This window comes from Leptosomus discolor, chromosome 2, assembly GCF_034619465.1.
Source record: "Leptosomus discolor isolate bLepDis1 chromosome 2, bLepDis1.hap2, whole genome shotgun sequence".
In the NCBI taxonomy this organism is placed as follows: domain Eukaryota; kingdom Metazoa; phylum Chordata; class Aves; order Leptosomiformes; family Leptosomidae; genus Leptosomus; species Leptosomus discolor.
Genome location: NC_141392.1, coordinates 68578398 through 68594648, shown reverse-complemented (window position 1 = coordinate 68594648; position 16251 = coordinate 68578398). Strand labels below are relative to the sequence as shown.

Here is a 16251-nt window from a genome sequence, read left to right as displayed (position 1 = left end):
TAGTCCCTGCGTACTTTCCACCTCTATTACATTGTGGGAAAAATGTCTTTGCTATCTGTTGTATCGCTAACCGTGGTGCTTCTCATGACTGTGTCCCTGGCAGGTGGTGGGTGGGGTGTGCCTTCAGTAGTGCCTGGATGTATGTTCAGGGATCTCGTGGCTCTCTGTTGACCGAAGGAGACAGTCTCTGACTGCGTAGCCTCTGGAAGACGCAGAGGCAGCTCCCAGCATTAATCTTGCTGTGGAAATGGGCTGGCGGAAGGGTCAGGTGCAGCGTGCGTCTGGGCCCCTCCTTTCTTCTTGTGTACATTACAGTGGGGCAGGTGAGTCCTCGCCCTTCTTTTTACTATCTGCCTCTTGCTCTCTGAAAATAGCAAAGGTTGCAGCAAAGCCTGAAAGCGAGCCAGAAGCCCTGCGCTGCCATTCCCCGTCTTTCCTCCCTGATCTCCTTCCAGAACAGCCAGCTTGGACTGCTGGAACTGTCTCCCCGGGAGGGCAGCGTCTCCCTGCTCCTGGCCCCGGCTGCTGGTTTTGTGGGGCCCAGCCCTGCCTTCTCACCTCTCCCCGTGTGGGCCGGGCTGCCGCACCCTGCCGCCGGCAGCAGGACCTTTCCGAGGGGCCGGAGGCGAGCAGGCTGGACCAGTGGGTCAGCCATGCGTGGCCTCTCCACGCCCCGGCCCCGCTCCTGGAGCTGGGGCTGCCCGCTGCCCTTGCCCCCCCCAGGTACGTGGGTCTGGGCACTGGGTGTGGAGGGTGAGCCCCGTGGGGCTGGGGCTGGCTGGGCAGCTGCCTTCCTCCCTGATCCTCGGCTTCGCTCAGCCCCTCTGCTGTGGTAAGAATTGGAAACAGCTACCCCGCTCGCGCTGCTGAGAGCTTGTGTGCGCCTTTCGGGTCCTGCAAGGGTTTCTGCAGGTGCAGTGAGTTTTACGTACTGCAGCAGATGGAAAATGTCTTCCGAACAAGCTTTATGCTTTCTGGTGCTTGACTGTGTACTGTATGCACGTGTGTTTTGTGGCGCTCCTGGCATACTTTCACCTTTAGAGCTTAAAATAGTATTTAAATATGATGTACTGGTGGTGAAGTGGTGATTAACCCTTGTTTGTCCTACCAATGTAGTATCAGTGCATACATTCATTTGCTGGTTTCTACCTCAGCCTTGATAGCAGCTCGTCACACAAAGTACTCTTGTATCCAACAGCTGAATTGTGTAGGAATCACGGACAAAAACATGGGAGCACTTCTGTATTGATATGGTATCACTCTTGCGGAGTTCCTGAATGGTTACTAAACCTGCTGTACTTGATGAAGTTCTGCGTGCCTTACAATGCAATTTTTAGTCCTAATAGATATTTTTGATGTGTCCTCTTGTTCCACTTCACAGCTGCAATTTGCACATCCTGTAGATCACAGTCAAAACATGTTGATAGGCAAACATCTTGAAAGTCAGTTACTTGAATCTTTTTTTTTTCTCTTTAGATGACAATCAAAACAAAACCAATGAAAAGAAAGAGAAAAAAATGGTTTCTCAGAAACCCCATGGTACCATAGAATATACTGTAAGTATTGGTGTGTGGTTTGTTCACATCTGCTTTTTGAGAGTGGAGTTGTTGAGGTTGAGAGGGAGCCAGTGGCACAAAACTGAAAGCACCAAGTGAATACTGGCTGCAGTTTGTACTTGTCTGAACAGGGATTGCTCCAAATATTGTGTGGGAAGAGCTAGACTTGTATCCTGAACCACTGTTCAACCCAGGTCCTCTGCCTCTTCTCGGAGCTGCCAGCCTTATTTTTACTTCTGCACCATGGCTTTTTAGTAGGGCAATTGGTTCTGTTATTCTGTAAAATGCTTCCATTCCACAGTGTTGCTTAGGTCATCGAGTGTGTGGCCTGTGCTTGGTCCTGAGGTGATGCAAGACCTCTTTCTCTAAGCCAGAGCAGGGCGGCAGTGTGCTGCCACGGCAGCTCAGAGGACTAGCTCTGCCCAGAAAGTCTCTGTGTGAGCCAGCCAGGTTGTGAACGGGGGCTGCACCCCACTCTTCATCATGCTGAGCAACTGTGGAAGGCGAGTGTCCCAGCTGGGAGCAGCACAAATGCTTGATACGCTGTGACAGCTGAAGGTGTAATGAACTTGCCAGCGTGTGTCCTTTCCCCACTTGCCAGACCAGTTCTAAATAAGGTGGTGCTACTTTCAAGTTTTATGGAAAAGGAGAGGCACATCTGTAACACCTCTCCCATTTTATCTACTGTACAGTATGAGAGACTGTTTTTTTCTTTTTTAGTGATACTGGCTTATCACATCAGCTGTTAAACAGAGGGTGTGTTAAGATCATTAGACCTGTTCCCTGCAGTCATTAGATGGTTTTAGTTCAGTGGGTGTACTGAATGTATTCACTGTGGTATCTTAAGCTTCAACTCTTTTCTTCAGGCTGGAAATCAGGACACCATAAACAGCATAGCATTAAAGTTTAACATCACCCCGAACAAGCTTGTGGAGCTCAATAAGCTTTTCACGCAGACGATTGTGCCAGGCCAGGTAGATCTTCTGTGTTTTTTTAATACCTGAAACCAGATTATTTGCTTTGTATTTTAAAGCTTTTTACTACTTTCGCATATCTTTTAGGTACTTGGATACAGGGATAATGGACAGTAATTTAAATCCCTCAAAGAAGAACTCACTAGATCGTTACCTGGAGTTGGGGGCGGGGGGGGGGGCTTTGTGGTTGCCATATCTGACTTTTGTTATTTATTTGCTGTCACTAAACTTAAAGATGACTCTGAAGCTCAAGAGGGTAATGTAGCTGTTGCAAGAGAGTTGAATTCTTGGGAAGTCTAAGTAAGTGCTATATATAATACATTAAAGAATTAGAGAGTTAGATACAGTAATTGAAATGGCTCTTTGCCATTATGTTGAGGATGAGTCAGTCTCCTGTGAGATGAGAAATTGAGATAGACTGTTTTGGGGAGAGTCAGGTAATGGATATGTGAATGTGAAGGCTAATACCTGGTTCCTGAAGAGCAGATCTCTACTTCTACTTCACAGACATGAAGAGATTAAAGTGACTTGATTTATAGGTGAGGAAACTGAGGCACAAAGAGATGGCATGACTTGCCACATAGTCAGCACACAAAAGCTGGGATAAGGAAAATGGTTTAATTTTTCTGAATGTTTTTAGCTTAAAACTAAGCTGTGACCATTTCTTAAGTTTAGAAGTATCTTTCTTTGCTCTGACACTTGTAACAAAAGACTCTGTGTTTTTATTTGGGGTGGAGGTCCAAAGCTGTGCTGCAATTTTAGTACTGCTATACTAAAAATCTGAGATGTTCACTGTGAGGGAATGTGAAAATTCAAACAAAATATTCTATTTTTTTATATACTTGTATTAGTGTAAGAGGTTTTGTTTTTTCTTTTGAATGTAGTACATGATGCTAAAGAGCTGGTTCATAGGAAGGATATTTTCTAAAATTTGGAGATGCAAGTATGTGTTTGGAAACACAACCTATAACAAAGTGTTATCAACTCCTAGCACTGAAAATACCCTATCTGCAGCAATGGCCTTCTCTTCGGACCAGAGTTTGCTGTTACAGGTTAATGACTATTAATAGTCATTTTACAGTTACTTGTTCTGTAGTTGCAATAGTTGCAAGACAACCTAGGATTTTAAATTTGGGGAAAAAAAAGGAGGTTCTCATTCTGTGGAAAATGTTTTATTTTCTTGCCTGTGCTGCAAAACAAAATGTAGAGATAGATCTTGTAATTAATTAAGACCTGCATGTGCCCCACCATCACCACCTATGAAGGACTCTAGAATAAGTAGTTGTTAAGGAGTGCATTGCAATCAGGAGTGATCAATATTGGGTTGTCTTTCAAGTAGAACATAGTATTTGTAGTCAAAAACTTTTTAAAGCTTGTATCTTACTGTTTTGACATATGTGTTTGTATTTAGATTCTCTTTGTGCCAGAAACAAGCGCTGTGAGGCTGTCTTCTTTCAGTCCTGGTGCTCCTGTTTCTCCTTCATCATCAGATGCCGAATATGATAAACTCCCTGTAAGTCGAACATTGGTTCACTGGTCTTAAACTCACAAAACAATTTCTGATTCTGAAGCTGAGATTCAAGGCTGTGTAAATAGCAGATTTTTGAGGTTACAATTCAGACCTTGTGTGTAGTGTATTGAGTAACATTAATTTTAATTTGCTGTACCAAAAATATACTGTCTCTTTAAAATATTCCAAATCAAGGGAATTCTGTCTTAGCATAGAAACCCAGTACAAGTCCAGTTGGTCTCAGAGTCTGTCACAGCAATTGAAAATGGCATAGTTTTTAAAGAATAGAAAGTTAAATATGAAGAGTCATTTAGTGCTTCACCTTGGCTATTTCGATGCTGCTCTGCAGTCTAGAGCCTTGATCCTGCCTTGAGATCCTTTAGCATGGAGGCTGTTAGTTTAGTCTGAGCATTCTGTTTCTTTCTAGTAAAGCCTATTAGGGTGGTACCCATATGTAAACTTCTCTTATATAGACAAGACTGCTGGATTTAATCTTTGTGAATGGCCTTGGCACAGCTGATCTTCCATTTTCCTTAGAAGGGTGATTAGCCACAATGGCTTTAGATAGTAGTTTTAGAGAGTTTAGCTGTCCACCTGCTGTTGTGAAAGCAAGTAGACATGTCAAATCGGTAATTAATGAAAAGGGAAGTGGAGAGAAGCCTGGAGTGAATAGCTGTGTTTAACCTTAGGCTTACGCCTCTGTGATGCCTGCATGGGGAATCACACCAGTGCACTGTGTGCAGAGGTCTTCAGTGTAGATGAGGTGGCAGGACTGGCCCTCTCTTGATGAGAGTACCTCGTTGAAATTCAGTGAGCTGATTTGCCTTGGCATGTTTTATTTTCTTGCCTTTTATTTGTATGGAGGTTTTTTGTAATGTTACGAGGTGTTTCTTCCATACAGGATACTGCGGGAAGTGTACGTACACACATACACGTACATACATACGTACATGACCACAACTTTTCTTCCTTAAGCAAAAGGAAACCTGGCCTTTTAGTTGCCCAAAATCTAAAAGTATATGGTTCCGGTCCTGTTTCTCTGCACTGAACTTTTTGGTTTTTAAGGATGCTGATTTGGCAAGAAAGGCCTTCAAACCAGTTGAGAGAGTCCTGTCCTCCACCTCAGAAGAGGATGAGCCTGTGGTTGTCAAATTTTTAAAAATGAATTGTCGTTACTTCACAGATGGTAAGGTAGGTGGACTCTGGCTTTTGAGCATTGTTTTAAGATTCTTTAAAAGCAAAATCTGTTTGGATAAGTGAGAGATGAATACTGGGGGAGTCAAACATGTTCTGTGTTTGTAAAGAATGTAAATGTTATGGTGGCCTTATCTATCACTGCTGTGTTTATTGGTACCGTGGTAATGTGTTGTATCATTTTCGTTTTTTCAGTTTAATCTGTTGTGATAGTTGCTTTATGGAAGAACAGCTCTTCTACCCATCTTCATTCCCTTACCATGTCTTACCAGAATTATCTGTTGAAGAGTGTACTGCCAGATACACAGAGAAAATTTTTTGCACTTTAGAGTTACGACGTGTCAGGATTAGTTGTCTAGTTCCATCAAATTGTGCAACAGCTTTATAAAATGAGCACATGCCTGTTTATTTCATTTGTGACTTCAAACTAAATTTTAACTTTTTCCAGAGCAGTGTTTCCAAATATGTCCATGTTGCTTCTGCACTTGCTGATGAATTAAATGCAAACCCTAATAAAAAGATAACTATTGCATGATACACCTTCTCTTTCTTTTTATTGCCAATGTTCTTGTAACAGACGTGTTCACACTGGGACTGCAATCCTGAATTTTACAGCAGCTGTTTTAGAAGCGAAGGCACAAAGCTTGGGCAATATTTTAGCCCTTTTTTTCTTCTCAAGATTGCAAGACACTGTCTTCTTGAACTGTCTGATATATCTACTTTTGTTGACTCTGGTTTCAGTTAGATGTCTGCATGTTTGGGTTTTCAAGTTCTTTGTCTGGAATTTATAGCACTGGAGATGCTAACCATTGTAGTTTAAACACATGTCCCGGTTTCATCTGAGATAGAGTTAATTTTCTTCCCAGTAGCTGGTACAGTGCTGAGTTCTGGATTTAGTGTGAGGACAACGTTGATCACACACTGATGTTTTAGTTGTTGCTGAGTAGCGCTTATCCTAAGTCAAGGACTTTTGAGTTTCCCACGCTCTGCCAGCCGAGGAGGTGCACCAGAAGCTGGGGGGGAGCACAGCCAGGACGGCTGACCTGAACTAGCCAAAGGGATATTCCATACCATAGAATGCACACTGGGGGAGTTGGCAGGGGAAGAGGGAAGATAGCTGCTCGGGCACCGCTCAGCGGGTGGTGAGCCACGGCACTGTGCATCACTCGTGTTTCCTGGGTTTTGTTTCTCTCCCTCTTTTTGCTATATTTGTTTTCGTTATTGTTATGTTTTATATTAGTTATTAAACTGTTCTTCTCTCAACCCACTAGTTTTACTTTTTTTTTTTTTTGATTCTTCTCCCCGTCCCACTGGGAGGGGGGAGGATCGAGGAAGCGGCTGTGTGCTGCTTAGTTGCCAGCTGGGGTTAAACCACGACAATATATTTTTCCCTTAATCCTGATTTTTGTAAGATGGATGTGTTGACACCTGCAGTTTTTGGCTTCTTTTTGCAGAGTGGATGTACAATGTATTTAGCCACTCTGCACTTTTTCAGTGTGCTATTTTGTAGAAAGTAATAGAGGAGTACTTTTTGTCACGCATGTGAATCAGGGCAATACTGTCACTTTGTTATGTGGTGCTTGCTAGGTGCGGAGGATACAGATTGCCAATTTTATGGCTGCAGGACTGAGAAAGTAATTTGCAGTCACAACAATCAAAAGTGATATGGCTTCTTTGCCAGGGTAGCTAAAATCCCTTGTTGCCTTGCTTCCTGCAGTGGCTGGGTAGGAAGTACAGCCTGCTGATGCATTGCTCTTCTGGCTAACTAGACTTACATGCCTGTGGGAGAAGCCTATGCACTTGATTTTGATTCTTTCATCCAAACACAAACCAGGCATATGTATGCGAGTCATATGGAAGAAGCAAGTGGGAAATGCATACAGGCTTGACTTTACATAGGAGCAGGCACATGTGTGCTCACTTGCAAGTGCCAAGCCATCAGCTTGACATCTCCCTGATTTCAAAAAAAATGAACCAAGCTTGTGGTCCTTTACCTGCCTATTTGTTAGCCCTCCCTGGTTTGCCTTGTAGATGACCTTGGATTATTAGTAGTATGTACAGTGTGGTTCATGTGGCTCCTATTTGTCAGATGTTAGGATTTATACACAGCTTCTGAGTTGGTCTGGTGAATTTTGTAGCTCGTCTAGAAGAGAGGGTGCAGGAGCAAGACATTGGAAATGTCCTTTTTAAACCTTGGAAAATGGTTAGTTGCCATAGGTTGGATTCTGAATAACAGCTGATGCAGCCTCCTATCAAGTCCATGGCTCGAAAGAGCATGTTTTGAAGAAATGTGTCTTCTACAGCTGTGCAAAATGTGCTTGGATCAGTGGTAGAAGCTACTTCAAGATTGGGGAGAAGCTGTTTCATATCAGGTCACTAGATACATATAAAAGCTTTTTGCCTGTACCTGTGGGAGAGTAGGTCAAGGGGACCTATAAAGTAGCGTAGCGTAGTAACCTTAATGTTTCCATGAATAAGACTGCCTTCTGGTGTGCTGGTTGCATATAAATTCATGTTTCAAATAAAGCTGGCTGCATCTAGAATAAAATGGTGCCTTTTTTAATTTTTTTTTTTTTAAATGGGATCATCTATTTTGTCTGAGATTGATTCATAATCTGCAGTTTAAGCTTGTAGCAGCCAGCACTGTTAAGTTGAATAGTTCCTTATCAGCCAGGAACTTGGGTGTTAAAGCAATTTTTTTCTTGCATGACGGGGTATAAAGAGGCAGGAGAGAGATTTTTCCTTTTAGGATAGTAGCCTAAAATCCAATATAAAATGATAAATGAATTACACGTGATGTGCTAACTCTTCCTTCTCCTATTTTAGGGTGTAGTTGGAGGAGTCATGATAGTAACTCCAAACAATATCATGTTCGACCCACATAAGTCTGATCCTCTGGTAATTGAGAATGGCTGTGAAGAATATGGGCTCATCTGCCCCATGGAGGAGGTTGTCTCAATAGCTCTCTACAATGACATCTCTCACATGAAGATTAAAGATGCATTGCCATCGTAAGGAGTGTTCTTCCCTGAACTTATGTTTACAGATTTTCAGTAAGGGTCATGGAAAAGTGCGGGGGAGGGGGGGGGAAATGGAGGGGAAGTGTTTTAATGCAGCAGAATAAAACCGATTGGGAGGAAAGCACCAGCAAAGGAATGATTCACTTGTGGTGTTCTTCCACTTTCTTTTAAGAACACTTCAGTGGCAGTAAAGACAGATGGGTCATGAATATGAGAACAAAAGTGCAAAGGAGACCAGTAAAAACCAGTAATTAAAAGCATTTGTGGCATGCCATAGTTGGGCTCTTGCACTGACCTGTCTCTAGGATTATTTCAGTGAAAATGAAGAGCGTTAGATTTGGACCGTTTGTTGTGTTACCAGCACTGTCCTGAGAGGAGTACTTAAAGCTTTTTGAAGATGACTGCACCTTAACTGCCATCTCCAGGACTGACAGAAATACCAGTCTGTGGAATACTTCCACTTCGGAACCAGAAATGCATTGATAGTTACCATTTATAATACGTAATAGACTTTCTGGGGTAGGCTACTCTCATTTATGCATAGTCTAGGCACTGCTTATGTATTTGTTCTAAGCAAGGTTTTCCTTACAGGCAACACTTGTTTGATCAGTGAAATTCATCTATTTCCCTCCATTTTCTCATTTCAATAAAAACTTCACAGATATTTGTTAGACTCATTACTAGAGTATTTAGTAACTTCTTAGTAACTTTTAAGTGATGAGAATCTCGTATTCTCATTCAACTCAGAATTTTAGCAGCAATGAAGAGCTCAAGTTGTATGCTGTTAGGTTTTTAAGAATTTTCCATTTTGGAATGTTTTATGATTGTTCTGCTTTAAGCATAAATCTTTGGGGAAGTCTGCATTCAAACAGTACTTTTGAGTAGTGGAGAAAAATAAAAGGAAAAAACCCCACTCTGTTGCCCGTTACTGTTTTGCAGTAAACATGTTCAAACAGGGTACGGCTTATGTCCAGTTTGCTTTCTTCTTGAAAATGTGTTTGTACTGACTAGGGAAGCATGGATGGTTGTAGAGGTTGACTCATTGTCAGGTGTGGGAAATAATAGTATTAACGTGGTATGAATGAAATTCCAGCAGCTAGATACATGCCCTGTTGACTGAATCATCTGATGACTTCAGTCAACATGACATATCATGTTGACTGAACTTCCGATGACTTGCACATTGTTATTATGTGTGTACCTTTTCCTCACCCATAAGGCACATCCTGCCAAGTGGTTTACTCCATTTTATTTTGGTATTATCCTTTCCACATTTTTATCCATTTTCTTTAAAGTCACTTATTTCCACTGATGTATGTTTGTTTTGGAGAAAGTAATTTTTCGTTGAGTTTCAGAGCTTAAGTTAAGTTGGTATATTATTTAGTTTTTCTTTTCCATTTTTGTTTGTTTGTTTCCATTTTGCTTTTAACATCCTATGTACATCCATCATTTTCCCTGACAGTGACATACCAAAGGATCTTTGTCCTCTGTACAGGCCAGGAGAATGGGAAGACCTGTCCTCTGAGAAAGATATCAATCCTTTCAGCAAATTCAAATCCCTTAGCAAGGAAAAGAGGCAGCAGAATGGGGATCCATCCATTGCTCTGGGTGCCCAACAGACAAAGCCTGCAGATGAGGAAAAGTCTGCTGACTTTGAAGTTCTTCAGTCATCGGAGAGTACAGGCTCAATCAAATCAAAGTCGCTGGAGTTTCCTAACAACATCACTGCCACTGAACAAAAGTTTCCTGCGGATCCACGTGCCAAGGAGCCTTCTGGGGAAAAAAATGCTTCAGATTTGAAAACCAAAGAAAAATCCCTTTTGGGAGAAGGAGAGGATGACTTCATTGAGCTGGAAAAGACGTCATCTCGTATGGATAGAGGGTTGGACAGGAAAATCTCAGTAATGGAAGGCTTGCTGGCTGACCCCAGGGAGTTGGGGAGAACTAAGCAGCAGGTAACCAAACCTACTACAGAAGTCCAGGAGCACTTGACAATTGATTCCTTGGAAAAAAAGGACAGTGTTGAACCTAAAGCTGACTTAGACTTAGAGCTGTGTGAAAAGCAAGATGTTATTCCAGAAGTAAACAAATGTGTCAGTTCCCCGACAGGTAAGGTGGAGACTGCATTGGACACTAAGAGCGAGCTAGAGAAAGATAAACTTATTGAATTTTACCTCAATAAAGATGGGAATGGGTCTCAGTCATCTGAAGACTTACACAAGGCTGAAATCCAGAAAGGTGAAAACAATAAAGCAATTGGCATAGACCTTACACTTAGCTGTTCAAAGTCCCAAGCTAATGAAGTCCATACAGTTAGAAGTATGGAGCTTGATTCCTGCTGTGTTGAAAGGAAAGCACCTTCATTAGAAATCAGCTCAGCAGCAGCAAAGGAAAAGGATCTGAAAGAGTCTGTGGACTCTTCATTAGTACCAGCTGTAGACAAGACCTGTCAAGAAACACAGTTAGACAATCAATCAGAAATCAGACTGTGGCTGCTGCAGAAAATTCAAGTGCCAATTGAAGGTAGGTCTCTGGTTATCCTTGTTTCCTCTGAGACTTGGACAGCATTATGACGGTAACGTTTGAATTGATAGCCTTCTGCTCTAAATTTCCTTTTTCTGTAATACCTGATCATTTTAATTTTTTTTTTACTCTTTATATTATATTTTTATCTTATCTGCTATACAGAATTAAAAAATACCTTCAAATTCCCGAACTTCTAGTTTGATAAGTAGCTTGTATGCTCTTTCCATATTTAGTGATCACTGTTTATATCATCTTCACCTCTGTTTACTGGCTTTAAGGAGGACAACAAATGTCATCCAGTTGCAGTACTGACAGGGACACTTCATGGCCTAGGAATTGCTGTCGGTACTCCTGATTGGTAACTTTTGTTGCTTCAGTGAAGTCTGTCAGTGTATTTCTGATAATATCCAAATATTATTGGATAATATCCACTCTGATAATATCCAGAGTGGTAGTGAATTGCTGTAAAGGGGGGTACCAAAGTATTCTTGATAATATTTGTATCTGTCTAATGCCTTTTGTGCTATGGAAACCCTTAAAGAAGTGATAAATAGGAATATACGTAGAGTCTTACTGACAGATTGTTTTGTCCTGATTGGTCATTGGGTTGTCATAAATAAAATTCAGGCTCTTACTGGAAAGCATATAACAAAAGGAAATCTCAGTTTAGATAACGTGTACACATGCTACTATTTCTACTGCAACCCAGTGCCTCTAAACAGTAGTCTATCCTGGAGCACTGACGCTCCTCTCTTGGTAGTTTAATGAACCAGTGGACATCCCCTTGATTTATATCGGGGGGGGGATGTGATTAGAGTGGAAATCCTTATTATTAAACCCAGTTATTCCTAAAATGATTTTTCCTTTCTTTTGGAAGGGTTTATATCTCACTAGTTGCATGTGGTGGTTGTTCTCATTGGGAGAGGAAAAAGAAAAACAAAATATGGCTGTATGTGCACTCCTAAACTGAGTAAGGCAACTTCAGTGTGGTTGAAGCTATAATAAGCAAATTTTTTGTTGCACTACCAACTCAGGGAATTTAAACTGCTCTTATGCTTGACCCTGTCTTGTGCAGACAAGAGGTGTTTGTACGTCTGTCGTGACTGTCAGAATTGAGGAACTGATCAGGCTTCGTGCGTATATGTGTGCAGGGTTACCCTTCGACTGGATGGGTTTCCTGGACCCAGTCAAACACTGTCCCCTTTACTTGCCTGGTTCATGTTGCAGTTTGTATCCACCCTCATCACCTTACTGATTTGCTTTACAGGGCTATTCTATACAAAGCTGTACAGCTGAGGGGGATACAGGCTGTGACGAAATGGGAATAAATGGCCGCAGTTTAGGATGAACAAGAACTTATTAAACTAGTTTTGCTGTTGAATGACATGTCAGGTTTAATTCTGTATACAGTGCCTCTGAGTGTTTCTTTGCACAAGATTATTAATCTTTGTGATAATGTTTTATCAGCTGCAGTATTTGTACTTCCCTGTAAGCAGCCCATTTCTTTTTTCTCTCATTCAGATATGCTTCCTTCAAAAGAGGAGAAGAGCAAGACTCCTCCAATGTTTCTGTGCATTAAAGTAGGCAAGCCCATGAGAAAGTCCTTTGCATCTCAGAGCACCACCATGTCTCAACAGTACAGTAAGAAGATAAAGCAACCAGAGTACTGGTTTGCTGTTCCTCGGGAAAGGTAAGCTGCAGTGCATAGCACAAAACCATGTTTCTGTCTTTATGTTTTTTTAAATGTGTAGTGCTTTCTAGAGTTGAAAGCACTGCATGGTCCAAGGTGTGAAATGCAGCAAGGATGCTAGGATGAGGTGAGGGGTGCCCTCATTTCATTGCGTGCCAGAGAGATAAAGCAGTGTTTGTTGCTGGTCTAATATGGCTCCCAGTGGGAAGGAAGAAGGGATCAGGTGCCACCTGGAAGATGAAGGAGGGATATATGTGCAGCTAACATATGATCAAAACACTGGGGGATGATCTGGGTTTTGGCTATCATCTAGGAAGTGAGGGAAAGGGGAAAAGGGGAGCAGTGGCAAGAGAGGCAAGGAATTCACTAAGGTGCCAGTGCTTAAAAATCAGGTATTTTACATAAAAAGGGCATGATCTTCAAAAGGGAGACACTCCTAACTGAGTGGGTGTGGGTGTTTCAGCCTTCCAGTCCCCCAAAAAATGTCCCTTCCTTCATGATAAAATTTGTTTAAATGGTTTATGTGCCTGTAGGTGTGTATGTAGGCATAAATAGTACTATAGTGCCAAAAAAAAAAAAAAAAGTAGAGGCCTGTGATTTTTGCACACAAATCACCCAAGAATTTTCACTGTCTGTGAGGAATCAAATTCCTGGCCTTTCTTTTGCTAGAAGGCAGCTAGAGCAACTCTCCAGTCTGTTGATGAACCAAAATAGGGAAATGGGTGGTCACACTTCTGGTGAATTAGATACCAGGAAGGAAGTGTCTGAACTGGGGATCAATCTCAGAGGTGTCTCTTTAAGATGCAGGCAATTTTTTTCTTTTTTTAATAATGTTTCAGAACATTTATTTTTATTTTCAAATTTGTAGCATGTGTGTTGATTTAAGAGTTTATTTCTTGTATTTTAGAAACGAGTGTTTTGAGCAGAGCAGTAGTGTAGAAGTTGTTGACCCGGGGGAGGAGGGGGAGAGGTGTAATCCAGCTGGAATGTGACCATCAGGAGTGTAGCTGAAGATAGCTTTTGGTTTGCTTGCTGTCTGCGCAACCCAGTCCTTGGCTCCTCAGGGACTGCAAAAGGGTAGGTTCAGAAAATTCTAGGTTGAAAGTATGAGTAAATACTTCAAGATAGTTGGAGTGATGCTATAATATACCACAAGGTCAGTTATTGCTTTGGGGATAGCGTATCTAATGTTGAATAAAGCTGCTGAGCTGAACTGGGGTCATCTCCGATTGTTGCTCTGTGGAACAGGTAAATATATTAAGCTTCTTACCACAGACTTGCAAAACAGCCTCTTTACGTGTCATTTTCTGAACAGTGAGGGGACCTAACCCATGTGTAAACTGAAGTGTTGACAACTGGTTTATACTTCAGCTCTTAGAATGAGGAAAAGTCGTTTCTGCAGTGAGCTGTTGCAGCAGCACTTGGCTGTGCTGGCTGACAGGCCAGATCTTTGCTGTCGGGGCTGCTGTTCAGATCTTGATCAAAATTAGTGGTGAATGTAGTATAAGATTGGGTCATTTTGGTGCCATTCATGCATGCCTGTTTTAACACCACAGAGGTGCATCAAAGATCATGTACAACTTGGCGCAAAAACTAAATGTGAGATCCAATCCTTTGTGTTAATGCAAGACATGCCTCCGCCTAAAAAGTCAGTGTTTTCTGCAAACTCTCGGATGCCTTCCCAAAGCAAAATGCATCGCTTCCTACCCTCTGGTGATAGTCTTGCACCAGGTCGCATAGTATATCCCAGTGTTGCATCTTGAGACTGCCATGGACAGTAGGTCATTTGGGATAGCTTTGCAATGTATTTCTGCTACAGTGTATCAAAATAGTTTACTAAGTTTAAAAACATTTGGAATGCGATTTCTGTTGATGTATGAAAATATCAGGAATACCACTCTTATCTTATTGGTAATAAAGCAGCATAAATAAAACATGTTCTGTCCAGTGCAGTCACAGTAGGTTGTGCAGCATCTTAATGTTTCATGATAATTAAAAAAAAACCAAACCAAAACAAAACCAGCCTGGATTGAGATTGTGAAGAAATTGGTGTGCGTGTCTATAATCACTGTGTAAGTTAAATCTTCCTCTGCATTTAATTATATTTTTCCATGGTCTCTTAGGGTTTGCTGTTAAAACAGCTTCTGTCACCAGTTGTGAAAATGACTCCATTTTCAGCCCGGGCCCCATAGCCCACCGCTCCTGGCAGAGCTGCTCTTTCATCTGCAGACTGCTGCTGCTTTCTTGGCCTTCGCAGGCTGTGGGAGAGCTGCACGGGGGGGGGGGGGGGGGGGGCAGATGTACTTTACCTTTTAAAATTGTTTGGTTTTTGTTTTTGTTTTTTTTTTTAATGAAAGCCTCTGGAAACACTATTAATACAGAGAGAAGACTGTTAGCTTGATGTTCTTTATAAAGGCTTTCAGTAAGTCTTAAGTCTGTTAAGCTTTTTGCAGCTGCTGTAGGTTATCTTTCTTCTACGTGATTTCCCAGGTGCCAAGAGTGTCCCAGCGTGCGTGGCCCCATGACCCACACAGCGTAGCTGGGTTAATCACTGACTGTTGGGCTGGTTTGTGCTGCCTGCTTGATTGCAGAAGCGCTCGCCTTAGCACGTAGTGGGGGAGATGGGCATCTTGGGTTGCCTTATATACAGATTACTCAGTCCAGGGCAGCTTCTTGTGGGGTTCAGCTGAGCACAGAGACACTCGTGCTGTTGGACACTAATGGGGAGATTGAGTCTTTTGCTGAGGAGTCTTGCAATGGGTATAGCTTACAGTATTAGAGGGTAAGTCAGTGTGTGCTCTTACTGCATGAATTTATGTTTAAATGGTATGTAGATTTCCCACCCTAGTGGATTTTGAGTCATAGTAGGTCAGTAATTATGTCACAGATTTCCTCAAGGTCTTGCAGAGGAAAATGCCTTGCACGGGGAGAGATACAGTAATGCAGAATTTCTTTGTTTATAAACATGTGTCCTAACAAATAATTTATTCATTTTAGCACCGACTAATTCCTCAGTCAAGAAGTAAGTCATTGATTATCTACAATTTAAACTTGGCAGACAAGTTTGGTTTATGAATGTATAATTTGCATTGTTGTTGATGTAAAAGACATTGCACTGAGATCATGCTGCTGAGAGGGCATCTGCTTTTTTGGAAGTTTCTTTTTTGAGAGCAGGCAGATTTTCGAGGAGGAAAAGTAACAGGGGTTGAGCCTTGATTATCTTTTTCGGTTTTAGCTTCCTGCCCCATCGATTTTTTTTTTTTTTTTTTTTTTTGGTCTGGTTTGGGGAGTTGGGTGAGTTTTCGTTTGTTTTTTGTTACTGTTTCTGTGGGGTTTCCTTCTGTAGAGCAATGTTGCTTGGTTGTGATTCCTGTTAGTATCTAGTGTGTAACACCCTGTAGCTGATACTCTTGAAGCTGAGATCTGCAGCACAACTAGCTGGAGTCAATACCTGCATGATGCTTCCTTGCACTTATGGAGGGCTTTGCCTAAAGGGGTGATGATGAAGGTGGTCCTGATGCTGAAAGATCGCTCTTCCATGCCTCTGTTGCTGAAATGGAATAGGTAGCATAAAGCTTAGGTTTAGACTTCTTTTGAATTAGCCTTCTACAAATGAAGTAGTCCTAGACTCCTGATAAATAAGATATCAGACTATACAGATGAAACCTATGAAAACCTGTTTGTAGCTATAGCTTAATATCTTACAGTAAGGGCTCCTATAAGTTTATGTAAGCTTATCTAAGCATATAAGGGCTTACAATACCTTAGTCCCCGTAAGATT

The 16251-nt window shown here is 41.8% G+C and overlaps 1 protein-coding gene across 2 annotated transcripts in view; it reads left to right on the top strand.

Moving 5' to 3' along the window:
* The window catches only part of NCOA7 (nuclear receptor coactivator 7), a 50428-nt gene that overhangs the window by 21138 nt on the left and 13039 nt on the right, over positions 1–16251 (top strand). The window contains exons 2-8 of one of the 2 annotated variants that reach the window (XM_009951748.2): positions 1477–1556; positions 2423–2530; positions 3942–4043; positions 5106–5231; positions 8061–8245; positions 9750–10777; positions 12302–12470. In XM_009951748.2, coding sequence (XP_009950050.2) covers positions 1518–1556; positions 2423–2530; positions 3942–4043; positions 5106–5231; positions 8061–8245; positions 9750–10777; positions 12302–12470 — 1757 coding nt within the window. In that variant the 5' untranslated portion in view covers positions 1477–1517. Of the gene's footprint in view, positions 1–1476; positions 1557–2422; positions 2531–3941; positions 4044–5105; positions 5232–8060; positions 8246–9716; positions 10778–12301; positions 12471–16251 lie in introns of both variants that reach the window. The other variant, XM_086461248.1, reaches the window with a different exon arrangement.